This window comes from Microcaecilia unicolor, chromosome 2 (genome assembly GCF_901765095.1).
Source record: "Microcaecilia unicolor chromosome 2, aMicUni1.1, whole genome shotgun sequence".
NCBI lineage: Eukaryota > Metazoa > Chordata > Amphibia > Gymnophiona > Siphonopidae > Microcaecilia > Microcaecilia unicolor.
Genome location: NC_044032.1, coordinates 550,737,645 through 550,764,806, shown reverse-complemented (window position 1 = coordinate 550,764,806; position 27,162 = coordinate 550,737,645). Strand labels below are relative to the sequence as shown.

Below are 27,162 nucleotides of genomic sequence, written 5' to 3'. Positions count from 1 at the left end.
TGTCTGCTACGAGCATCAGAAAATATTTTTATTTTCTGGCGCACGGGTGGTAATTGCTATTTTACGTGCATAGACCACTACTGCCTGGTTACCGTGTGAGAACTTACAGCTAGGTCAATGGCTGGCGGTAGGGTTTCAGACCCAAAATGGATGCACTGTAATTTTCATTTTGCTGCACATCCATTTTTGGCAAAAATTTTAAAAAGGCATTTTTTACAGGTGTGCTGAAAAATGATTCTGTCCACAGCCAAAACACACATCTACACTACCGCAGGCCATTTTTCAGCGTGCCTTTGTAAAAGGGCTCCTAAATATATTTTGTAACGTGGTGCACGTGAATTCTAAGTCGCATAGTTGAAAATTGGATGTGGATATGGGCATGGAATGGGTGTGTCATGGGCATTTAAAAAATCTATGCACACTGTTATAGAAAAGCCCGATCTGCTCCTAATTTAGGTGTCGGGATTTGCACCAGGATTTTATTGGTGTAATTCACCACGACTAAATCTAGTTGCATGGACCAGTGCTGGGCATATTCTATAAAGTACGCCTAAATTAAAGCGGAAATCTTGTCACGATATATAGAATCTAGTCCTTTATTTCCATAGCTGTAGTAGGGTAGGGAGTTAATTGTATGACAATGTATCTTGTCATTTCCTCTAAATATATGCCCATATTTGGGTCCTAAGTACAATGGCATTTCCCATATTGATAAGTTTTATAACGTATTTTTTTAACCAGTGAGGAGAATATAGCTAGATTGTATTATGTTTTGGAACAGCTAGCTTTTTTATCCACTATTTTTCTACTTTTTGTACTGCTTTAGTTTGTGGTGTCAGTGCTTCAAGTTCAACATTAGTATTTGGAGCAAATTTTCTAGATATTCAGTGACTTTTTTTGCTCACTCACTCTCATTTTAAATTGGTCATGTAATTTTTAAAGGAACAGAGCCCAGGTGCCCTGTTATAAAATTACACTCTATGGACATTTCTAAGCTTTCCAGCAAATTCTCATCTTTATTGAAATGCTTGCTTAATTCATGAAAGTCAGAAGTATTTAGGAATACTTTTTCATAGTGTTATGGAAAATTGTTTAGCAGTAATTGTATCTCATGCTTTGGGACCCACATTGGGTGCATTTTATTTTTACAGAGAAGTGGGAGATACAACCATCTGAATTGACTTTTTTGAAGGAGCTTGGAAGTGGCCAGTTTGGAGTAGTCCATTTGGGCACCTGGAGGACACTTGTCAAAGTAGCAGTCAAAGCAATTAATGAGAGTGCAATGTCTGAGGATGATTTCATTGAAGAAGCAAAAGTGATGATGTGAGTAGATCTCGTTATCAATGTAAAGAAATTCACAAACAAGGATAAAACAGCAACTTTGAGGATAACCATGCATAAGTCATCTAGGACAGTGTTTCCCAAGCCGGTCCTGGAGGACCCCTTGCCAGTCAGGTTTTCAGGATATCCAAAATAAATATGCATGAAAGAAATTTGCATATAATGGAGTCTGTGTATACAAAGCGAGTTCATGCATATTCATTGTGGACATCCTGAAAACCTGACTGGCAAGGGGTACTCCAGGACCGAACTTGGGGAAACACTGGTCTAGGAGGTAAATGCTAGTATTTTATTAAAAGGCTTGGTGAGTGCTGAACCTTTTATAAAATAGGTACGCTGCTCCTGAAGAAATCCGTATTTGCCACCATGTACAACAGGAAAGGCCATTTTAGAAATCTACACATTCAAAAATATATATATATTCCTCTAGATGGATTACACCATGTGCACCAATAAGTTTTGTAATATTAGGCAAAATATGCTAATTTATGAACACTAAATAATATTTATGTAAAATCAGAAGAAAATTTGGAGAAACTTGGACCTATGAGGAGAGTGATGAGTGGATGACATAAAATTTGTTATAGCCCCACCCTCTGAGGATCCAATTTCACAAAATTAAACCTTGGGGAGAGTTGGTCTTAGTATGTTGTAACATATATATACATAAATTGCATCCCTGCCTTCAATTTGCCCAAACTCTGCCCCTGGGAATACCTAAGTGTAAAACGTATAAAAATAGACATTTTCCAGGTATATACATTGGAGCGAGCTGGTCTTAGCATGCTTTGTGATCTCTCTTAATGTTAAAAAGCATAATTATTCACCACACACTGTCCCCTCATTTACAAAACCGCACAGCAATGCCAACACAGCCCATTCAATTTTTTTCTACCCATTTGAAGTCGGAACATTCTGTTGTAGCTTGTTAAGCGACTATAAGCATGAGCGAGTGTGACTTTCGCATCAACGATCACTGTCCAGCAAGAGCCTTGCAGTAAGTGACCTGAGTTCAGCGTTATTAGGGGCATCAGACTCCTGTTGCAGGCCAGGTGGCCGAAACACAGGCCCGTGTCGAGTCGTACCTTGTTTTGAAAGTTTTCACTACACCATTTAGAGACTGTATGTTGCTTCATTGTCATCTTCGCTGTGGTTTCTTTGCTATAACACAGTGGTTCCCAAACCTGGTCCTGGAGGCACCCCAGCCAGTCAGGTTTTCAGGCTATCTAAACTGAATATTCATGAGAGAGATTTGTATGCCATGGAGGCTATGCATGCAAATCTCTCTCATGAATATTCATTGTGGGTACCCTGAAAACCTGACTGGCTGGGATGCCTCCAGGACCAGGTTTGGGAGCCACTGCTATAACATACACATGTACACATATGAATTTTATAAAGTCAAGTACGCACCCACATGACTTTACTAACATAGGCCCCCTTTTACAAAGCCGTGCTAGCGACTGCCATGCAGCAATGCCGACACAACCCATTCAAAGTGAATGGGTTGTATTGGCATTACTGCACCGACTGCTGCTAGTGTGGCTTTGTAAAAGGAGGGATAGGTATGAAAGCATGCACATACACGTAGTCACTAGCATATACACCAGCTCAAGGACTGGTGTAAATATTAGTGTGTATTTTCCACATGTCCATGTGTAAATTAAGAAATTTTATAATCTGTGCACATATGTGTGGATGCCAGCCAGGCTCCACCCAAACTCTGCCCTTGGGCACACCTGTAGTGAAAGTTTACACCATGATATGTGCATACCTGTATGCTAGCTGGCATTTAAAGGTCATTTACTTGTGTAAGTGGCCACTTTTAAATGACTAAAATACCAGCTTGTACACATGGGCCTGAAGCTAATGGGCGCATTTTCGAAAGAGAAGGATGCCCATCTTTCAATATAAATCAGAAGATGGACGTCCTTCTCTCAGAAACGTCCAAATCGGTATAATCGAAAGCCGATTTTGGACGTCCTCAACTGCACTCCGTCGCAGGGATGGCCAAAGTTCAAGGGGGTGTGTCGGAAGTGTAGCGAAGGCGGGACTTGGGAGTGCCTAACACTTGGACGTCCTTGACGAACACTTGGACATTTTCACCTGGATCTGTTTTTCTTACGACTATGGCACAAAAAGTTACCCAAAATGACCAGATGACCATCGGAGAGAATCGGGGATGGCCTCCCCTTACTCCCCCAGTGGTCACTAACCCCCTCCCACCCCTCAAAAAACATCTTTAAAAATATGTCTTACCAGCTTCTATGCCAGCCTCAGATGTCATACTCAGGTCCGTGACAGCAATATGCAGGTCCCTGGAGCAGTTTTAGTGGGTGAGTGCACTTCAGACAGGCAGACCCAGCCCCATCCCCCCCCCCCTACCTGTTATGTTTGTGGAGGAAACAGCGAGCCCTCCAAAGCCCACCACAAATCCACTGTACCCACATCTAGGTGCCCCCCTTCACCCGTAAGGGCTATGGTAGTGGTGTACAGTTGTGGGTAGTGGGTTTTGGGAGGCTCAGCACACAAGGTAAGGGAACTATGTACCTGGGAGCAATTTATGAAGTCCACTGCAGTGCCTGGATTGTCAGGGGGACCAGTGCACTACAAATGCTGGCTCCTCCCATGACCAAATGGCTTGCATTTGGTCGTTTCTGACATGGACGTCTTTGGTTTTGAAAATCGCTGAAAATCAGAAATGTCCATGTCTAAGGACGACCAAATTTAAGGATTTGGAAGTCCCTGACGGTATTCTCGAAACGAAAGATGGACATCCATCTTGTTTCGAAAATACGGGTTTCCCCACCCCTGGATCTGAATATTTTGAAGGATGTCCAAATCAAAATGTGGACATCCCTTTTGAAAATGCTCCTCCACATGGCTCCTTATAAAATTACCTGCATGGGATGTGCGCACACATATTCAGCTTCTTTGGACCAGTCATAAATTTGTGTGTTTTTGGGACGGGATCTGGGGAGCTATTTTATAAAAGTACCAATGTAGCCTCGGGGAGTCACGTGGTGTGATGCAGGAGTGAAGTCATGTTGGAACTGAGCTCCTGCGATTCCACCATCATCTTACGCTATTAACAGCCTCAAAGGGGAAAAACGAACTTTTGTATCGCCAGCCTAACAACTTGGAAACCGGGTGGCTTTTGCTTGCTAGCCTTGTGAAGAAGAATGGCGGCGAAAACGCTTAGAAAAGAGAAAGGCAAGATCGCAGAATCCAAGATGGCGCCCGGACAGCAATCGCCGAATTCGAGCGTTTGCTCAGTATGGACGGCAGAAATTACCGCGGAGGTGACAGCTGCGGTAGAGGCGGCCCTTGATAAAAAAACTGCAAGCGTTGTTTGACCGCGCAGAATCCGCCCATGAACGGCTTGACGGGTTCCACCTCGATCTGGACCACATGCAACAACGGATCAGTGACCTGGAAGACCGAGCAGTGACATCCGAGCAACCTGTGGAGGCCCTACAGAAGAAAATAGTAGAGCTAGAAAACAAACTAGATGACTTAGAGAACAGGTCTCGTCGTAATAATTTACGTCTAATTGGGCTCCCGGAACATATAAAGGACTCAGAGCTGGGAAATTTCCTAGAAACCTGGCTTCAGAGCACATTAAAATTGAATAATCTACCGGGCCCGCTGCGCATCGAGAGAGCACATCGGCTGGGGCCGAAGCGCCAAGGTGCGGCGAGACCGCGGGCAGTGATAATGAAGATTCTCCACTATGGCCACAAACAGGCGATATTGCAGGCTGTAAGGGCAGGAGGAGAGCTTCGTTGTGAAGGCCAACAGATCCTTTGCTTCCAGGACTATTCAGCACGTGTAGCAGCGGCGCGAAAGGGGTTTGCGCCCGTGTGTGCGGCTTTACATGAGAAAAAAATCAGGTTTGCACTGATTTATCCTGCCAAGCTGAAGGTGCAGTACGAGGGAGGAGAGAAACTCTTTGAAGAGGTGGCTGCAGCTAAAGAATTCCTTAAGAGTATTGCACAGGAACCTGCAACCTGATGTTGAAAAGATGGCGTCTTACAGAAGAAAGTCTTTGACGGGACATGTGAGTTGAGAGAGACTTTGAGACATGGACTAGAAGACTGCTAAGTATGATTAGTGTCTATATCTCCATACCTAAACTTTTGTCTCAAGGGAATAATTGGACAGGGGGGTACAAGGTAAACACCCGGTCTCAATAAATGGAGACAGGCATACATTCTACATGATGGGGTCTTCCCCATGGAGCAGATGGTTAATTGAAATAGAGGGGGAAAGGACACTATACGTGATGAGTTCCCTGTTGGAACTCAAGGGTTTAAAGATTGGAGGGGGTGGGAGGGAATTCATGGGGGGGAGGGGAGGGGAGTGGGGGAATAGGGGAGGGGTGGGGAGCAGGTCTGTTTGAACATGGCATGTAAATGGGGTAGGAGAAGACAATTAGGAAGTGTCGAGAGTATACAAAGAAGCAGAGGGAGGTGTAGGCTGGGACACCTTTCTCTTTACTATAGGTTTAATAACATATGTGAGCCAATTAGGATAGGCTATGGTTAAGCTTAATATCTTGGAATGTGGGGGGTATTTCCTCCCCAATCAAAAGAAGTAAGATTTTACAGACTTTAAATAGACAAAAGGCACATATAGCAATGCTACAGGAGACACACTTAACAGCAATAGAACACAAGAAGTTGTGTAAATGGTGGGTGGGAGACTATGTGGAAAGCCCGTCACCAAATAGAAAGGCGGGAGTTATTATCTTATTCCGCAAAGGGCTCCATATTACTAAAAAACGAGTAATTGTGGACCCGCTAGGAAGATATGTTTTCTTAGAAGCCCATGTGAATAATCACCCTTTCTTACTAATTAATGTATATGCACCAAACCAATATGACAGGAGGTTTTATCAGACCCTGGTGAGACATGTGCACTCCTTTGATCAGATGCCTATAATTATGGGGGGAGATTTTAACTCAGTCTATGACCCATTATTGGATAGTACTGGAGCCTCTAGGGTAGGGCCAGTGAACTTGACAAAGGGAGTACCACGGCTGTGCTCTATGTTAGATCTAGTCGACGCATGGCGCCTGTACCATCCGGGAGAGAGGGACTATACCCACTTATCTAGGGCACATGACACACTATCCCGAATTGACTATATCCTGGTTTCGGCAAATAGGATTCCTTGGTTACAACAGGCAGAGATAGGGCCGACACAGGTCTCAGACCACGCTTTTGTGTGGATCACAATTGGGTGTGGTGGGAATAGAACCCAGAGGCCTAGGTGGCGATTTCCCACTGAACTGTTCTACGACCCACAATTTGCCTCCTATATACAATCCCAGTGGAAAGAATACTCAGAGTTTAATGAGAATAGTTATCATTTAGACCCGATACTATTTTGGGAAGCGGCCAAGGCTGTGCTGAGAGGAGCCATAATTTCATATCATTCCTATAAGAAAAGATCCAGAGAGGCAGAGATAGTCAGGATGGGGAAGGTAGTGGGGCAGGCACGCCAGAGATTTGGAACTAACCCAACGCCCTTAAATAAATCAAGGCTATTGGAAGCTCAGTCATCTTTGAACCAGTTAATACATGCCAAAGCTAAAAAATCAAATTTTTATTATTGTTATCAGTTATACAAACATGCAAATAAGCAAGGGAAATTGATGACACGACTGTTACAGCAAGCGGGTGGCTCCAGATATGTGTCACAAATCAGAGATACACAGGGGGGTATTCAGCATACTCTGGAGGGAGTGAATGAAGTATTCCGGCAGTTTTATGAGGCTTTATATTCCCCTCCAGAGGATCAGGGGCTCCAAGCAGAGTGTTATTTAGCAGGACAATCACTCCCCCAGATCACAGAGATACAACAAAGTAGCCTTAATAGATTAATAACAGAGGACGAGGTGAGCTGGGGTATACGTGCCAGCCCATTGCATAAGTCTCCAGGAGTGGATGGACTCTCCTCTGAGTTTTATAAGCTCCTTAGCTCGGATATTGTACCTTGCCTGACAGAGGTTTTCAATAAATGCATAGAGATGGGGGGTCTACCAGAGTCTTTAAGGAAGGCACAAATCATAGTCTTGTTAAAACCAGGCCGCGACCCACTCTTAGCCAGTTCATATAGACCTATATCTTTGCTTCCTTTTGAAACAAAATTACTGGCAAAGATTCTGGCAAACAGACTGGCGCGGATCCTGCCGGAGATAGTGGAGGAGTCTCAGGTGGGCTTCGTACGAGAAAGATCAGTAGCTCGCAATATGAGACAGATTTTAGGAGCGTTGGAAAGCCTACATGAATCATCAGCCCCGGCCTTAATAATTAGTTTTGATGCCGAAAAGGCATTTGATCGGGTTAATTGGGACTTTATGTTTGCCTCCCTGAGGGCAATTGGGATGGAAGGGTTTTTCCTACATGCCATAGAAACGCTGTACCAAGGACCTGTTGCGGAGGTATCGGTAAACGGGCAGGCTTCGGAAACATTCAGGATTGCCAGGGGTACCCGACAGGGATGTCCCCTCTCGCCCCTTCTTTTGTGTTGGTGCTTGACCCTCTTATAAGAGAAATCCAGAATATGGAGGAGGTGAGAGGGGTTACAGATACAGCATACTTCCTTTAAGATCTCGGCATTTGCTGATGATCTCTTAACTATAATACAGGACCCCCAGGTGTCCTTACCGTCCCTACTGGACATTTTTGCTGAATTTGGGGATTACTCTGGTTTTCGTCTCAATCTAGACAAATCTGAGGTTATGACACTTCACATGAGAGAGGAGCAGTGGGAAAGTCTATGTTGTCCACTTAAAAGAGTGGGGGGTGCGTTTAAATACCTAGGGATTCAGCTCACCAAGGACCCCAAGCTGCTATATAGTGCTAATGTAGAATACTTGCTAGAAGACACCAAGAGAACACTGGGAAGATGGGCAGGACTACCGATATCGTTGGTGGGCCGCATCTCCTTGTTTAATATGGTGCTTTTCCCTAAGTGGCTATACTTTTTGCAGACAATCCCATTGTATCTCAAACACCAGGAAGTGAGATCTTTACAAAAACTGCTCTCAAAATTTTTGTGGGCTGGGAAAAGACCCCAGATACGATTTTCACAACTGGTGAGGCCTTGGAGAAACGGGGGGATGGGAATGCCGGACATTAAACGCTATAACGTAGCATGTTTATTGCGCCACTTGGGGGACTGGTATCTGCAGAGGGAGGATTATACCCCATTGGAGATAGAAAAAGCGAGGTGTAGCCCCTTAAACCTGATGTATGTCTTACATGGGGCATTGAAGGACCTGCCTGCAAGGTTGTGGACTAGTGTATTGGTGTGGCCCTTAAAAGCCATATGGCAGGACCTGGCTAGGCTGTGGTCCTTCGATCCTAGATGTAGTAGATTACTACCCCTCCAAGGGAATGAGGTGTTTCGCCCAGGAGATGAAAATTCTATATTGAGATCCTGGGGAGAAGGGGATAATGTACTTATACACTATTGGTTGGAGCCCAGTGGTAATCTTAAAACAATGGCCGAATTAAACCTAGACGTAGCAGATTGGGGGGTATGTTTTGCATACGAACAGCTTAGACATTATATAGCTTCACTCCCCCGAGCTGCACTTGGTGTTGATCTGACCACTAAGATGGGGGATTTATTCGAGATGATATCAGAGGATCCTATTTCGATATCCATATTACACAAAAGGCTGTTACTGGCTAGGCCACAGGGAGATCTCACACGAGTGGCAGCAAAGTGGACAGCAGACACACAAAGAGGGATCACCCCGGGAGATTTGTTGAAGGGTTGGAGAGGAGTCCTGAAATGGACGCAAAACGCAAACCTTCGAGAATGCCAGGTCAGAGTGATATACAGGGCATACACCTCTCAGTCTCGACTGTGTCAGATGGGATATATAGAATCAGCCCAATGTAGACGCTGTGGTGCGTCGGACAATAACTTCTACCATGCTTTCTGGAAGTGCTCAGCTATAACAGCTTTCTGGACCAGGATAGTTAAATATTTAGGATAGGAGGGAAAACGGTTAATCAGCAGCCTATGAGTATTCTGTTGGGTTGTCACACTCCAGTGGAGGGGGGTACGAGATACCAGAATGTAATGGCCCATAAGGCTTTTTTGGTGGGCATGAAGTGCATACTTGTTAACTGGACACAAGAACTGAACCCCTCTTTTTGGCAATGGAGGAATCGCTTACATGACTTACTTATGATGGAGCTCCAGGACTCTCTGCTTAACCTTCAGACACAAAGCAATTTTTTCCTTACCTGGGAAGGATATATTAACACCTTGTCCCATAGGGCGAGGAGTCATATTATTAATAAACTTTGAGCATTGTCCAAGCTTCCCTCGGCAACTAATGGAAACTGAATGGGAATAGAGTCCTTTTCCTACCACCTTTTAGGAACTGGAAAGAACAGTAGAGCAGACCAAGGCGGGGGGGAGGGAGGGTTTAGGAGGGGGGGTAGTAGGGGGGGAAGTCTATTTGGAGTTATATTAGCCCTTCCCAAGTATGGTACAGACATCTTCCGGGGAGGGGTAGGAGGGCCATCAGACCACAGGCCCCCTGGCTCTCTTGCGGAGGGGAGTAAATTCACACATTATGGTTTGATCTTAATTCAAGGCTTTGTGAATGTAAAGCTGACACCTGAAGGTGGTTATATTTTGGGGGTCAAAGCATTTGAACATATGGTGTCAATTGGTAGAAGGGAAAGATGGGGGGGAAAGGGTTGTTGGGAAATTGCTGTTAATAGATCTTGTTGATTAAATGTCAGTTAATAGTACAAAGGGGGGGGGGCTAAAGTTAAAAGATTAATGGAGATGAGTAATATCGTACAATTTCTGTACTTGGTGTGTGTTAATTGATTGTAGAGACATTTACATTATGTAAACGCCATTTTTGTGCTTCATTAATAAAAACTGTTGAAACCTAAAAAGTACCAATGTAGCCTCTTATGAAATAAAAACTGAAATAGGCATCTCTGTGGACTATCACATAGACACCCTGTTATAAAATCAAGCCCATATCATATCATATCAGTGTAAGCACTATCCCCCGGATTCTATAAAGGATGGCCAAATTTGGTCACGGATCCCAGATCAACACTCAAAATAATTAGTTCATGGGCTCCAATGATTTAATTATTGGAGCTAACAAGCACTTAATTGGCATTAAGTATGATTTGTGCACTGATCTATGTGCTATTCTGTAAAATTCAGCATCTAAATTGGATTGCGCATAACAAAAGGGGGTGTGGCCATGGAAGGGGCATGGGTGGATTAGGACATTCACAAAAAATGCATGCAGTGTTTCACAGTAGCGGGGATTCACGCTCAATTTGCGCATAAGATTTACAGCAGGTTTCAGCTGACATAAGTCCTCACACCCACAGTTGAGCACTGAATTTGACGCTCAACTCTACTCTATAAAGGTGCTCATCTTGAAGCACCCTTCATAGAATAGCATTGAGTGCCGAATATTATCGGTGTTGAGTTTTCAGTGCCATTTATAGAATCTGGCTCTGTGTTTTCTGAATACCTATTTTTATGAATGTATATACTGAGACAGTTTTATATGTGCCTACTTAAACCGCACATAAACCGCTGATCTACCCACTTAAGTCCCTTATAAAATTACCTTTGAAGTGTCTAACCATTAATACTGAAAGCCATATTCAAAATTGGAAAAACTATTGAACAGTTGGGCCTTTCTTTCCAATTATGTATGTATGTATGGAAAAAAATGTACAGTAGCAAAATCTGCATCTGCTGATACCTGGGGATATGTTTTCCCCATCCTTGTATGTTTAAGAAAGGGTTTCTTATGAAAATTTTCTTTTGTTCTGTGGAGATATCCCACAAAATATTCCAATATTCTTACAGATTGATGGGAAAATGACGTGTCCTAATTCAGAGTAGCATGTAGTTTCATAATAATTGAATTGGATTGAATTTTAATTTAATTTAATTTGAGTGCTTCTATCCAGTGTGACCAAAACTCCTACAATTAAAAAACAATGATAAAACAACAGAACAGTTCAAAAAAGTGTACAATTTCACAAACATAATATACCAAGAGTATAAATGAAAGCATAATAAATACAGATTTAGAGGATAGCTACTAAAGTGTGGTATTTAAAATCATGTAACGACTATATCATAACAACACTCTGTAAGCCACATTGAGCCTGAAAAAAGGTGGGAAAATGTGGGGTACAAATGCAATAAATAATAATAAATGTTGGTCTTTTATCATATCTTAGTTTACCTGCAAGTATCTCAATACCGCAGGTTAGTGACTCTTGCGGTACAGGAATAATGTAACTTACAATAAACCTAAGGATCTGTTTACTAAGCAGCTTTATAGGCGCGTTAATGCTTTTAACATGCGTTAACCATGTACATGTCTACAATATCCCTATAAGCGCCTCCATGGTTAGTGTGCACGCTAAGTGTAGGCATGTTAAAAACACTAATGCACCTTAGTAAACAGGGCCCCTAGTGAGCTGTATTATTCTACTTCCTGGGACCATATCTTTAAGTGACCACTGCAGGAAAGCAGCTGCTCCCTCTCCCCCTCCCCTCCCGGAGGTACCTTGAATTACCCCCCTGAAGTTACCCCTGTACCCCCTCCAGCCCCAGAAGACACATTATTGTTAGTAGCCAAGCCTTGCCTCCTGAGAAAGACCTGAAACCCCTCCCCCCAAAGACTCCTCATCTCCCACCATAGGCTTCCCCAGGCTTACCATAAAACATCCCTAGTGGTCTAGTATAGAGTGGGCAGGAGCAATCCCCAGTTGCTCCTGCCCATGAAGGTGCTGGGTTCAAATAGCTACAGCAGCCTCTAGCAGTAAATTCACAGGGTCAGGTTGCCATATCAAACTGTTATGCGATTTACATAATAATAAGATATTTTGCATTCTTTGCATCTCATTATTAGGTAGCACATGGTAACTTAAACTAATGTGTGTTACAGTAATATAACAAACCAAGTCCAAAAGCACAAACGGGCCTCCAGGAACAGGACAGAGGTGAACTTTATTATAGAGACACATTATTGCTGTTAAATGCATTTTAAGGGGTAGTTATATGTATTATTGCCTTAACACACTTTAGAAACTATCCCCCTAAATTAATACAAATTCAATTAGTAAAAAGATCAGCTAAATAATCAAATATCGTAATCACACATAATCTTAAAAGCCAGTATCAGACTAATCCAGTCCATCAACCGAAACAAACTTTCAGCTGAATAATATTTAATAAGATGTGCTTTATCACTGCATGACTCTGGGGCCTAATTATAACCCAAGTAGACAACACTGCACTAGGTCCATTCTGGTTGGTTTGTGGGAAAATGCACACAAAAAAACCCCAATCAAACATGTTTTTTGCTTGATTTCTCTGCAGTGAACTTACTTCCTTTTGCATCTAGAAATATTGGGGATCCTGAAGGAACTATATAGAAGTCCAATACACATTGGACTAGATTCAGTAGATGGCACAAAAACAGCTTCAAAAAACTGCGCAATGTGCTATTCTATAAATAGCACTCCACACCAAACTTTGGGCACGAGGATTTACACCAACTGAAACCTGGTGTATAATTTAGATGTGGATACCCGGCATTCAGTAATACTGTGCACATCTTTAGTGAAGGCCCCTGACCTGCTCATACCCCTCCTATGGCTACCCCCCCCTTTTGAGTTGCACACTGTAAGATTTGCATGTGTATCGTTATAGAATAGTGCTTAACAAGATGCACGTGCAAATTCAATTAACGTCAGTAATTGATTGTTAGCACTCAGGCTCATTAGCCAATATAGTTATATGCACATCCCAGGATAGCGCACAATTTTGTGTGTGGAAATTTGCACGCCATTTACAGAATTACCTCTTATTATGATGATGAAAAGAAGAGAGTGGCAGTGGCATTCCTAGGGGCTGACACCTGGGGCGTATCGCTGATGCGCCCCGCCCCCCCCGGGTGCAGCGACCCCCCCTGGCGAAATAAGCCCCCGGGTGCAGCGCGACCCCCGGCGAAAGGACCCCCCCTGGGTGCACGCCATTGGGGGGGGGTGCCGGGGCAGAGGGAGCATGAAAACGAAGAGCTGACAGGCGTGCGGCACCCCCCCAGCGGCGTGCACCCGGGGCAGACCGCCCCCACCGCCCCCCCTTGGTACGCCACTGGAGAGTGGGTAATGGACCAGGCTGTCCAGGAACAAACAAGGAGGCTTCGGATGATAGTAAAACGTTTAATGGTGAAGACTCGACACGGCACTTGGAGCAGAGACAGCTCATTCCACGCCGGATTTTTAATTTTCTTATCAAAGGTCTTTCTCAAAAACCACATTTCAACATCTGTTTGTACCAACGTTTATTGACCAAATGATGGTTTTACGTATGTTTTATAAAGACCGAAGCAGGCTTACTGCTGAAAGTCGGTGCTGTGTTGAGTCTTCAATCTGTTCAGAACTCTGCGGCACATCTCATATTCCGCCAAAACCGATTTACTCATATCACCCCTCTCCTCAGGTCACTTCACTGGCTTCCAATCAGATACCGCATCCAATTCAAGCTTCTCCTTCTTACCTACAAATGCATTCAGTCTGCTGCCCCTCACTACCTCTCCTCCCTCATCTCCCCCTATGTTCCCGCCCGTAACCTCCGTTCACAGGACAAATCCCTCCTCTCTGTACCCTTCTCCAACACCGCCAACTCATTCTGCCTCGCCTCACCCTATGCTTGGAACAACCTTCCTGAGGAGCCCTTACGCCAAGCCCCCTCCCTGCCCATCTTCAAGTCTTTGCTTAAAACCCACCTCTTCAATGCTGCATTCTGCATCTAACTCTTACCATTCACTAAATCCAGACTGCCCCAATTTGACCGCCCCTATCGGACTGTCCGTTCACTTATCTCTTAGATTGTAAGCTCCTTGAGCAGGGACCGTCCCTCTATGTTAAATTGTACAGCGCTGCGTAACCCTAGTAGCGCTTTAGAAATGTTAAGTAGTAGTAGTCTTCACCAATAAAAGTTTTACTATCATCCAAAGTCTCCTTGTTTGGTCCTGGACAAGCGTGGTCCATTACTCACTCTCTTCTTTTCACTGTTGTTTCATTGTGGGATCTCTATGTTCCTCCGCTTTGGCGGACCTTCAATTAACCTTATTACGATGGGACATACTTCCTAGATCACAGATAGGCACTTAATTTTATTTATTTATTTAAAATATTTTTAGTTCACCTTAAACTAGGTGGGTTACAAAAGCACATACATAATAATAAAAACACAACATAATAGTAAAACATGTCAACATGTTTTGAACCAAGTTCCACTACCCCAATGTAACCCGTCTGATCATACTGAAGCCAGGAATGTCTGTACAAACAAATAGGCCTTCCATTTCCTTTTAAACTTGGAGAAATCAACAAGCATAAGCAGGGGCATAGCCACGGGCAGGCCTGGACGGGCCCAGACCCAGCCACTTTCCCTCCAGGCCCGCCCACCCAACACAGACCTGCCAAGTCTCCCGCGAAACACGCGGCGCCAGCTCCCATTTCCGGCCACTGCTGCTTCTCCTGTTGAGCAGCAGCGGCAGCTACAAAAACAAAAAGAGCTAATTAAGCAACCAAAAATGTTTTAAAAAAGCAAGCGCGGCACCGCAGGCAGTCATCAGGCATTGGCTGTTGGCTCTGCAGCCACTCCTTTCACCTCTCACATCACTGCCCCTGGAGCAGGACCCCGGAGGAGCGCAGCGACGTGAGAGGCGAGAGGAGCGGCTGATGGCTGCCTGCGGTGCCGCGCTTGCTTTTTAAAAACATGTTTGGTTGTTTAATTAGCTCTTTTTGTTTTTGTAGCTGCCGCTGCTGCTCAACAGGAGAAGCAGCAGTGGCCAGAAATGGGAGCTGGGGCCACGTGTTTCATGGGAGACTTGGCAGGGCGGTCCTGGATGGAAAGAAGGGAATAGAGAGAGAGAGACACTGGATGGAAGAATCAGGAGAGGGGGGTAGATGGATGGAAGGATGGGGAGAGAAAGAGGGAAACAGATGGAAGGATGGGGAGAGAAAGGGGGAGATGGATGAATGGATGCAGAGAGAAAGGGGAGAGACTGGAAGGATGTGGAGAGAGAAGGGGCACTGAACAGAAAAGGGTAGAGAGATAGAGAGACACTGGATAGAAGGAGGGGGAGAGAGAGATATTAGATGGCAGGATCAGGAGTGAGGGTAGATGGGTGGAAGGATGGGGAGAGAAAGAGGGAAGACGCTGGATGGAAGGGTAGGGAGAAATAGGAGACACTGGATGGAAGGATGCAGAAAGAAAGAAGGGAGACATTAGAAGGATGGGGAGAGAAAGAGGGGAGACACTGGAAGGATGGGGAGAGAAAGAGGAGAGCTGCTGGATGGAAAAGGGGAGTAGAGAAAGACTGGAGAATAAGAGGAAGGGGCATGGGGAGAAGAAGGGTGAGAAAAAGATGAAAAGCCATAGGTAGATGAAGGAAAAAGAAGGAATGGATAGTAAGAATGAATTAAATCTGGACAGAGAGAAAGGCTGAAAAATATTGAAGAAAGCAAAGAAAAAGGAGAGAAAAATGACAAATGACGCAGAAGAGTTAAGCGAAAATGAAGGAAAGCAGAATCTAGAGACTGGAAACAACACAATGAGAAAAAGTAAATGGCCACACAATAAAGGTAAAGAAAATAATTTTATTTTTAATTTAGGATCAAGTAATATGGTACCTGTGTTAATAACATTTCAGAGACCAATACTTCCTTAGATCAGGAGAGGATACCATAACAGCATTATACTGACCTGAGGCAGGAGGTTTTGGCCTCTGAAAGCTCATTGAAAAGGGTGTTAGGCTATTAAATAAATTATTTTCTGAAACCTGATGCACTGAAAAGCAGCACTTTACCCCTGTGTGACAAATGCATCTGATTAGTGTGACTAAATTTTGCTGGGGGAGGGGGGTCAAGAGAAAATTTTGTGCCCACCCACTTTGGGTTCAGGCCCACCCAAGATTGGCAGTCTGGCTACGCCACTGCATAAGTAGACTTACTTCTGTTTCAGAGAACTAACGTATGTCTTTTCTTTGACAGGAAATTATCCCATCCCAAGTTAGTCCAACTCTATGGAGTGTGCATCAAAAATAAACCCCTCTATATAGTGACAGAATTCATGGTGAAGGGCTGCCTGCTTAATTACCTTCAACAAAGAAAAGGGAGACTCAGAAAGGGGTTGCTCTTGAGCATGTGCCAAGATGTATGCGAGGGAATGGAGTACCTGGAAAGAAACGGATTCATTCATCGGGATTTAGTAAGTATGCACACTTGATCTTATTATCAAAGGTTTGGAAGAAATAACTGAATTTAGAAATGGAACTGTGGTAATGAGCAATGGGTGGCCAGATCTGGAAAGCATTAGTTAATGGAAACCTACAACACTTCAGCCCCAATAACTGAAAAATATTTAATTGAATAGAGTGGCAAATTTATTCTGGATGTCCAGTGAACCGAACATCAGTGTTCAAGATAGCAGGGCATTTTTTGAGGGGGTATTTGGGGGTACTGAGTTCCGGCACCTTTTCCATTGTCTGCTAAAATTGACCTAAGGACCCCAAGTTTTAATGAAAGAGCTCAGGCTCTACACACCAATTCTGCCTTGCCATAGATTCTGTGACTGATTGCAGGAGGCCTGGCTATAGTGGGGTGGGTCCCTCAGTAATCACCCCATCCCTGAAGGGTGGCCTGGCATTTGAGTACCAGCACCTTTTTTGTTAGAAAAAACACGCTGCAAGATAGGAAACACATTTGTTTGTTGCTGTTTTACATGGAGAGATCTGCATGTACAGTAATTGTGCCTGTATAGTATTGTAAAATATACCTCACTGTAGAACAATTGGAATTAGATCAGAGAAGTTCATGGCTGGTTTGGTATGTGACGTTTCATCCTCGAGGACTGTTGCTAGGGAACATGAGCAGCATCTCAGCTCCTCTACAGCAGGGGTTCTCAACCCAGTCCTCAGGACACACCAAGCCATTCTGGTTTTCAAGGTAGCCCCAAATGCATGAGATAAATTTGCATGCACTGCATCCACTGTATGCAAATATATCTCATGCATATTCATTGTGGGTATCCTGAAAATCTGGCTGGGTGTGTCCCAAGGACTAGGTTGAGAACCCGTCTGTCCCATTCCTAAAACACAAATCCCTGAATAAGTCACCCAAATTTGGGCATGAATCTCAGATGCATGCGTAAACTAATTAGTCAATTAGGTGCTAACAATTACTGGAGTTCATTGGCAGTAATTAGGAGTTACATGCATATCTGCCCTATGCCTTACTTTATAACATGCAAGCCTAAATTTCTAAGGGCCCTGTTTACTAAGATGCGCTAGCATTTTTACTGCGCACTAACACTAGAGACACCAATAGGAATATATAAGTACATAAGTATTGCCATACTGGGAAAGACCAAAGGTCCATCGAGCCCAGCATCCTGCTTCCAACAGTGGCCAATCCAGGTCACAGATACCCGGCAAGATCCCAAAAATGTACAAAACATTTTATACTGCTTATCCCAGAAATAGTGGATGGACTTTTCCATAGGCGGTTAGCTTAGCAGAGTTTAAAAAGGGGTTGGATGGTTTCCTAAAGGACAAGTCCATAAACCGCTACTAAATGAACTTGGGAAAAATCCACAATTCCAGGAATAACATGTATAGAATGTTTGTACGTTTGGGAAGCTTGCCAGGTGCCCTTGGCCTGGATTGGCCGCTGTCGTGGACAGGATGCTGGGCTCGATGGACCCTTGGTCTTTTCCCAGTATGGCATTACTTATGTACTTATGAAGCCGTCCAAACCTTTTTAAAACTCCGCTAAGCTAACCGCCTTTACCACATTCTCTGGCAACGAATTCCAGAGTTTAATTACATGTTGAGTGAAGAAAAAGTTTCTCAGATTCGTTTTAAATTTACTACATTGTAGCTTCATCGCATGCCCCCTAGTCCTAGTATTTTTGGAAAGCGTGAACAGACGCTTCACATCTACCCGTTCAACTCCACTCGTTATTTTATAGACCTCTATCATATCTAGCATGCACTAACTTTTAGCGTGTGCTAAAAATGTTAGCGTACGTACAGCTCGGCTTAGTAAACAGGGCCCTAAGTGTGTAACTCAAAAGGGAGTGTGGCCATGAGCGGGGCATGGGTGGGTCAGGGATGTTGCCAGAAATTAGGTGCCATGTTATAAAATACTTGGATTTATGCTTCCAACTGCCACTAGTTGCATGCAAGGATGTACACCAGGTTTCAGCAGGCATAAGCCCTTGCACTCAAAGCTGGGCATGGGAATCGGCAAATCCCGTTCCCGTGCAGCTATCTAGCCTACACACAGAGTGGGCAATTCTATAAAGTGTGCCAAAATGTAGGCACCCAATTACAGTGTACTGGGCGTGAATTTTATCATAGCAATTTGGTGCACCTAAGCTGTTATAGAAACTAGTATAAGTTGCTCTTTATGTGCCAAAATTTAGGTGTTCCCATTTAAGCCATGTCAGCAGCAGGTGTGAGAGTACCTAAATGACAACATAAAATCCCAGCAAGCTGAAGGGCCCTTTTACTAAGCTGCATAGGTGCCTACGCATGCCCAACACATGTCAGTTTGGAATTACTGCCCAGCTACCGCGTGGCCCGGGCGGTAATTTCATTTTTTACGTGTGTCCAGTACACGTGCCAGAATCGGCATTTGAACGCATGTTGACCATTACCACCTGGACACCCATCTTGTTTCGATAATACGGGTTTCCCTGCCCCTTCACCAGGACGTCCTGCGAGGATGTCCTCAGGAAAACTTGGGCGCCTCTTTTGATTATGCCCCTCCACGTTAATCCTAGAGCACAAATGGCATTTACATTTTTGCCCTAAGGTTATAGAATTAGGGGAGAGTGCCTAATTCTTTTTATGTGCATGTGCGGTAGGTCATTTTTGTAAAGTTCTTTTCTGTGTGTAAAACAAGTCCAATTTCTTCAATCGGTGCTAGGACGTATATTTGCTCTAACATTTGAGAGATTGGTGTTTAGTGCTCCGTGTTTATGGAAGGAAGTCACGATGGGAGAGAAGTGATTCTTGGGTAAATCATGTGCCCTGGGGAAGAAATGCATTCTCAATCACTGGATTTTGGATTGCCCTCCCTCCTTCTGGTACTGGGAGAATAAATTATATGAATACATGAACTAATGGTTTTGGAGTCTTGGGGAGCGCATTTGTCTCCTGGAAGGCAGTGTAGGTTCCTTGCTGTATGGGAGGCTTATTTGAACAAGATTTCACCAAGGGTGCATAGCCAAATATTGAACAAATTTTCCTTGGGGAGCTAAGGATAACCTGAGTGGGTGGTAGTGGGGCACTGCACTCTGGGGGGGGAGGGGGGGGAGGGGCAGTGGGGATGGGGTTTATGTCATTGCAGTGGGTAGGGAGGGATCCAAGAATAGTGGTCTCCTCTACATTTTAGAGTTACATATTTCAGGAGGTGAAATAGATTGGGGTTTTTCACAATTTTACAGCTGGCAATTTAAATGATCATTGTTTATTGCATTTAGTGCATTGTTAACTTGGGGTTAAGCTGGGGTGGGTAGGGGGAGGTTGGAGGGGAACGTTTTGTTATTGAGAGTGGGAAAGTGCGGGGTACAAATGTAACAAAAATAAAAATTACTGACGTGCTATGTTGGATTTATGCTTTGTTTTTCAGCACTTTGGCACTCATGGATTTTCAATGCAGAGGGGTAGGGGGAGGGGTTAAACAGGTAAAAGTTTGTTGATGACACATATTATGTTGCCTTTTGAGAGCATACTGCTATTTGTAAATTTGGAATTCTCAATGGTTGGACATGTTCCTCGGAACTATCATCAATAAAAATGTTGAAACATTAAAAAAAAACAACAAGCTTCGTATACAAAAAAAAAAAATTCCGTTACAAAATTACCTCCAAAAAGTGGGAAAAGACTAGATATGGAAACCAAAAGCACAGAGTCCGTTCCTATTTTGCTGTCATTGACTACACTCTGCTGCTGTTATGTGGCTCATATTTGGGGAACCTGAGATGGTATTGGACACTGTGAATGCAACAGAATGCAAGGGTTTGGACTGGTGCTTTAGAAATACAATGTAATCCTTATCACTTTTCTTCCTCTAATGAGTTTGAAACTAGTTTAAAACTAAATTAACCCTGAAAAAACAATGGTCTTTAATTCTCCTAGAATACGTGGAAAGCCTATTTTAAACTGGTTTCAAATGCATTTGTGCAGACAAGTAGAATGAGGATAGTAGACAATAACAGGAGAAAATAGCGTTCCTTGTGTCTATACTAGAAGTTACTTACATAGACGTCACTGCTTCTGATCCTGGTAATAAAAGAGGTGCTGAGTGTCTTGCAACAGCAGAAAGAAAAGACAGAAAGCAGGCACTGGAAGTCCAAACAGGTTCTTTATTCATACAGTCCCGATGTGGCCACATTTTGCTAATTAGGCTGCATCAGGGGTAGAGACAATAAAACTGCTAACCAGGGGCAAAGAAGGCTTAGCCCAGGTAGCAAAACTGACCATCCAAGATGACTTCAGAATTAGTTTTCTCACAGAAAGTGGAGCAGCAGTTTCATACCTCCACTTTCTGTGAGAACTATTGCTGAAGTCATCTAGGATGGTCAGTTTTGCTACCTGGGTTAAGCCTTCTTTGTCCATGGTTAGCTGTTTTATGTCTATACCCTTGATGCAGCCTAATTGGTGAAACTTGGCCAAGTTGAAACTGTAAGTATAAAGAACCTGTCTGGGCTGCTTCTGATCCTTGCATTTGACAAGCTGGAGTTTCTTTAGTATGGTTTAAATAGATTATGCTTACCATTGCATACATGCATGTTTCTTTTTCTTTTGTAGGCAGCAAGAAACTGTTTGGTTAATGAGAGACAGATAATTAAAATATCAGATTTTGGAATGACAAGGTAAAGTAGCAAAACAAAAAATCTCATTCATGGGTAATGTTCAAAGTCTTTTTAACAGGAAAAGCAGTGCTTTATTTGCAGAAATGACTTGTTACAGAATTGTTGCCGATATGTGGTTAAATTTATACATGTACACTTTTGGAAGAGGTGGTTCGGAAGGTGAAGTTGGGGAGGAGCTTATGATAATAACATACTTTTGAAAATTCAACCGTGGGTGTGTAATTTTATCCAGAATATTTATACATCCCAAAGAGCAGGTGTAAATGCAAATGTGCAATTTTTCTAGGGAAATTTTCAAAGGTTGCAAATGTATATAAATAACGTTCATCATTTTGTGTGGTTCTTTAACAAAAAGAAACAGCCACACATTCTCAGATAATTTTGCCAAGATTATGAACAATGTCTCCTATATTAGCTTGAGAAGCTTGTGGTGTTACAAGACTTCTCTTCATCAATGTTTTGGAAAGGTGGCCATTATCTTCAAAGTATTAGTCTACCTGAATGTATCTGTTTGCTATTTTATTACAGGTCTTGCTAGTCTTGTTGCCATTCCTCTTATTCTATCACTAAGAGCCCTATGTGTCTATCCCAGTTTTATTTGTAATTGACAAAAAGAAGCATGCTAAACATTTAAGAAATGTAAGAAACTAGGGTGTCTTTTATCAAGCCTCACTAGAGGGCCCCGGTGTGGCAATGCTGACAAAGCCCATCACTTTGAATGAGCTTGGTCAGCATTGCTGCATGGGAATCGCAAGAGCGGCTTGATAAAAGACGCCCAATGTGAGTCTATACAGGGGCTAAATGTAGCTAATGATTCTTCATCTAATTGTCCATCATAAGTCTTCACGAAGGGCAAGACCAACTCTGTCCTTTCCAAAAATAATTATGTTTAAATCAACTTTATTAAAGACCAAAGCAAATATATCGATCATAGTCCCACATAGGTAGCTGTGCATCCAAACAACATCCAACCTTTTTCTTATTTACGAACTTTATTCTTACTCCCTTTCCGTAACCACCCTCCCTCCCACCGCCCCTCCCCCCCTTTATTCCCTTATTCCCATTCTTCCAGTCAGTCAATTTTTCTTGGGGTCCGCAGAGTGGTCAGATTTCCTAGTGCTCCACTGTAATCTTTGAAGGATTTTCTTTCTCGTCATTGGTTGTATTGTGTTCCAAAACTTCTCCCATGATTTTTTAAAGGAGTGGAAGTCCTTTTCTTTAGAATTAACTACCCCACACAGCTCTATATGTAATAGTTCTAACATTCCAAAAATATTTATATACACAGGCACACCTGGTTACAGTTGATCACAGTATTCCAAGTGAGGCCTCACCAACAACCTGTACATTGCTGGAATTTTTGTTAATCTGTAGTTCACAGTATCACATTACTTGGTCTTCTCTAGGTATGTTCAGGATGATGAATATATCAGCTCCTTGGGTGCCAAATTCCCAATAAAATGGTCACCTCCTGAAGTTTTCCACTTCAGAAAGTACAGCAGTAAATCAGATGTCTGGTCATTTGGTAAGTTGATGTAGTGGGCCAAAAGAAGAAAACTATGGCTGAAAGCCCTCTTAAAATCAATGCTATATATGAAATATATCGGGGTCAGGCTTTCAACATTTTATTTTTTTCTTCACTAAACTGTTCCAAGTGAGGAACATCAACAAAATATTATATTGGCATCAACAACAACAAAAGAAATTCAGTGATACAACATTAAAAAGTTACAATTGCATTCAATGCATTCCACCTCCTATTGTGGAATTTTCTAGAAAGCAAAAACATCTGGATGGATAACAATATTCAGTTTCACTGACTGAGACAAGCATTCATATCTTTGTGTGGATGAGAACACTAGTGGTCAGTTCAAGAAGAAATCTTAGCAAGTAACAACGACAAGTTAATTAATATATGTTATGTAACTCATAGAAAAATGTTATATCAGGCTTGGTGAGCCAGGCATTGACTAGGTTTCCTTGGTATCCTAAGTGGTGCTTCTCATACCCCCTAATAGAAAACAGAGCCAGGTTATTAAAATAAGTAGCTCCCTGAATTGGTTATATCAAATGTATATCGAATTATGATACATTCCAAAAGCCGCTCAGAAGAGAAGGTGGTAATCCACAATATGAAAAACCACAAAACAAAAAATGGGAGGGGGGAGGACCAATTCAACTCCAACACAAAAGTGAAGGTAAAAAAGAATTTATTTACAAATTAAATAGACTTCACTTGACACAGATCTGCGTTTTGGCACAGAGGCGCATGCCTCAGGAGTCAAAACATTTAGTACAACAGATTATAAATGCCAATTTTCTAAATCTCATAGAAGCAAAGTGTCAATTGCACAAACCAAAATGCCTATGGTAAAGATGGTGCTGACAAGAGAATAAACAACTCCTAACAACTGTGTTTCTGTGTTTGCTTTATTGCAGCCATGCTGTGAAAAGCGTTCAGAGTTGTTTATTGTCTTGTCAGTACTATCTTTACCATAGACACTTTGCTTATGTGAGATTTTGAAAATTGCCATTTATAAACTGCTGTACTGAATGTTTTGACTCCTGAGGCAGACACCTCTGTGCCGAAAAACAGATCTGCATCAAGTCTATTTAATTTGCAAATACATTTTTTAAAATCTTCATCCTTGTATTGGAATTGAATTGGTCCACCCCCATTCCAAAATCCTACAGTTAATATCGTTTAAAGTTTATTAAAATTTGATTAACCACCTTCTTATTTAAAAGTATGCACTGGGCAGTGATGTAGCAGTGGTGTGCTGGAGCAGGCTCTCACAGGCTCTCGAGAGTGGTTTAAGTTTTTAAGAATTTGGGAGCCGGTTCTCCATGGCTACTTTAACAAATGGATCCCAAAATGTGGGCTTGGGCCCCTCCTGAATTCTCTTTTACTTTGCTGGCGAGAGAGAGCCTCCTGTTAACAATTTACCAGCACACCCCTGGATGTAGCCACAGGTGGGCCTGGGTGGGCCAGGGCCCATCCACTTAGGGCTCAGGCCCACCCAACAGCAGCACATATTTAGTACTAGCTAGTGGGGATCCCAAGTTTCGCCAGCTAAAGACCTCCCCCTGATGGTGCTGAAAACACTGCTTTCCACTTCAGCAGTCTAAGCTTCCTAAGCTGCTGATACTGGCCTCATCGCATTTGGGGGGGGGGGGGGGGAGGGGGAGGAGAACACTTGGTGCCCACCCACTTCTTGACTAGGCCCACCCAAAATCTGCTATCTGGCTACTCCCCTGGCACTGGGGGAATAATTCTTTATCGGTTGTCTAAAGTTAGGAACCGGGATGATGCGCGCTAAGGGCCTCTTTTATCGACCCATGCTAGCAGCTCCTATGCAGTAATGCCCACAAAGCCCATGGGAACTGCTAGTGTGGCTTGATAAAAGAGGCCTTAAGTACAGATTTTATAACGACACTTGTGTGCAATATCCATTATAGAGTCCTAGCATAAGTTTGCAGTTAACATACCTTACTTTAGGCACAAGCACTTGCACTAGCCAAATGGCTGGAGTAAATGCTCATGTCTAACAATTTGCAGTTAGGCATGTAACTGCTAGTATTCTGTAGCCCATGTACATAACTGCTAGGAACACCGTGACCCGTCCATGCCCCTCCTAGGTCCGCACCCCCTTTGAGTTGTATGCTATGGATTTTGCATGTGCAATTTGTAGAATCCTGACTACACTTGTAACGGCTAGTTGGTGCCAATTAGCTCCAATTAACACCATTATAGCCTATTATTGACTTTTAACGTTGATTCTGAAGGATTGCGCACATTACAGGAGCGTAGCCAGACTTCGGCGGTAGGGGGGTCCAGAGACCGAGGAGAGGGGGCACATTTTAGCCCCTCCCCGGTTCCGCCGACCCCCCCCCCCCACCATTGCCGACACCCCCCCTGCCATTTCCGACCCCCCCCCCGCCGCCACCACCACCAACTTTGACCCCCACCCCCCCTGCCGACGACCCTCTCGACCTCCCCTCCCGCCACCAACCCTCCCCCGCCGTTGCCTACCTTTGCTGACGGGGGACCCCAACCCCACCCCCACCAGCCAAGGTCCTCTTCTTCCTTCATTCTGTTTCTGAGTCTGACATCCTGCAAGTACAATGCGCAGGATGTCAAACTCAGAAACAGAACAAAGGTAGAAAAGGACCTCGGCTGGCAGGGGTTGGGGTCCCCCGCCAGCAAAGGTAGGCGATGACGGGTTGATGGCGGGTTGGCGGCGGGAGGGGGGTCCAGGGCCAAATCTACGGGGGCCCAGGTCCCCATGGCCCCACGTAGCTATGCTCCTGGCGCACATGAGCAGATTGTGCTCCTTGGGCGAGCTCCTTGGGGTGACTCCTGGATGACAATATTAACTCGACGTTCTCTTCCGTTACTTTGCTGGTATTTTATTTGGGGGTCCTTTACTAAGCTGCACCGAAAAGTGGCCTGCACTGGTGTAGACGCATGTATTGGATGTGCACAGGTCCATTTTTCAGCGTGCCTGCAAAAAGACCTTTTGGGGGGGGGGGGGCGAAAATGGACATATGGCAAAATAAAAACTAGTGCACATCCATTTTGGGCCTAAGACCTTACTGCCACCCATTGACCTAGCGGTAAAGTCTCACGCGTTAACCAGGCGGTAATGGTCTATGAGCTTACAATGCCGATTACTGCCCATTAGCGCCATGCACTGGAAATTTTCAGGTGCCTAGTGGACGAGCGTAAAAATGAAATTACCGCCCAAGCCACGCAATATCTGGGTGGTAGTTCAAAATTGACGCACATAGGACGTGCGTACGCACCTACACGGCTTAGTAAAAGGGCCCCTCAGTTCCTTCTAGGGTTGCCATTGTTGGGCGAATATAACCCTTTTTCTATGTTCCACATTTCTGTTTTCTGGGGTAATTGCCTCATCCCCCTCCCTCTTCCTTCTTCTTCTCGTCCTTATTTCTTGTCTCCCTGTCCGCTTTCCCACAATGTCTTGCCCCCCTCTTCTAAGCTCCTCATACCTACCTTGCTCCTTGCTGTCACTTTCTGTACTGCTTCTCAACTGCCATTCTCTACGCACTAAAATGGCCTCTTCAAATGATATTCTTATCACTCACCCAGGATCCCTCTTCTTCCTCACAGAGACTTGGCTCCGTAGGGCGAGGAGGCATTTCTCACACAGTGTCTCCCCCTGAACTACTCAGCGTTCTCTGCTCCCAGACCCACTTGAGGCCTGGCACTTTAGCTCCCTCCTTTCTTCCTATCTCTTGTGTGTCTCTGAGATCCTCTTCATTTCCAGAGGCCCTCCTTCTTAAATTAGGTTTTTCCCCTGCTATCTACATCCTGCTGGTTTATTTTCCCCCCTGCCTCTTCGTTCTGTGACCAGGAAGCTTTTGTTTCTTTTTTTTCCAACATCTCAATATGGTATTCCTCACTCCTCTTTTTGGGTGGTTTCAACATTCATTATGATTCTCCCCTCCATGCAGTTGATAAATGCCTTATATTGCTCTTTTAAGATTTAGGACTATCCCAGCATGTGGTAGCTCTCACACATTTGGCAGGCCATATTCTTGACTTGGCTACTAGCCCCTTTTCCCTTTCTAACTGTTCACTCCTTTCCTTTTCCTATCTGGACAGATAATTACTTAGTTGCAGTCTCACTTATGGTAGTTGTTCCTTCACTGCCTCCTCCTGCCATTCCTTCCTCCCACCCCATAAGGCCTCTTGATCCTACTTCACTTCCCCCATTATTTTCCTTTTTTCCGGCAGATTTTACATCAGCCTTCCTGGATTCTCAAGCTTTATTATGGAATTCTACCCTTCAGTCAGCGCTCACTGA

General features: G+C 43.8%; 1 protein-coding gene across 1 annotated transcript in view; it reads left to right on the top strand.

Moving 5' to 3' along the window:
- Positions 1-27,162, top strand: part of LOC115462641 (tyrosine-protein kinase TXK-like) — a 108,149-nt gene that overhangs the window by 71,951 nt on the left and 9,036 nt on the right. The window contains exons 10-13 of the mRNA XM_030192638.1: positions 1,152-1,323; positions 16,441-16,657; positions 21,267-21,331; positions 22,738-22,856. Of these exons, the coding sequence (XP_030048498.1) occupies positions 1,152-1,323; positions 16,441-16,657; positions 21,267-21,331; positions 22,738-22,856 (573 nt within the window). The remainder of the gene's footprint in view (positions 1-1,151; positions 1,324-16,440; positions 16,658-21,266; positions 21,332-22,737; positions 22,857-27,162) is intronic.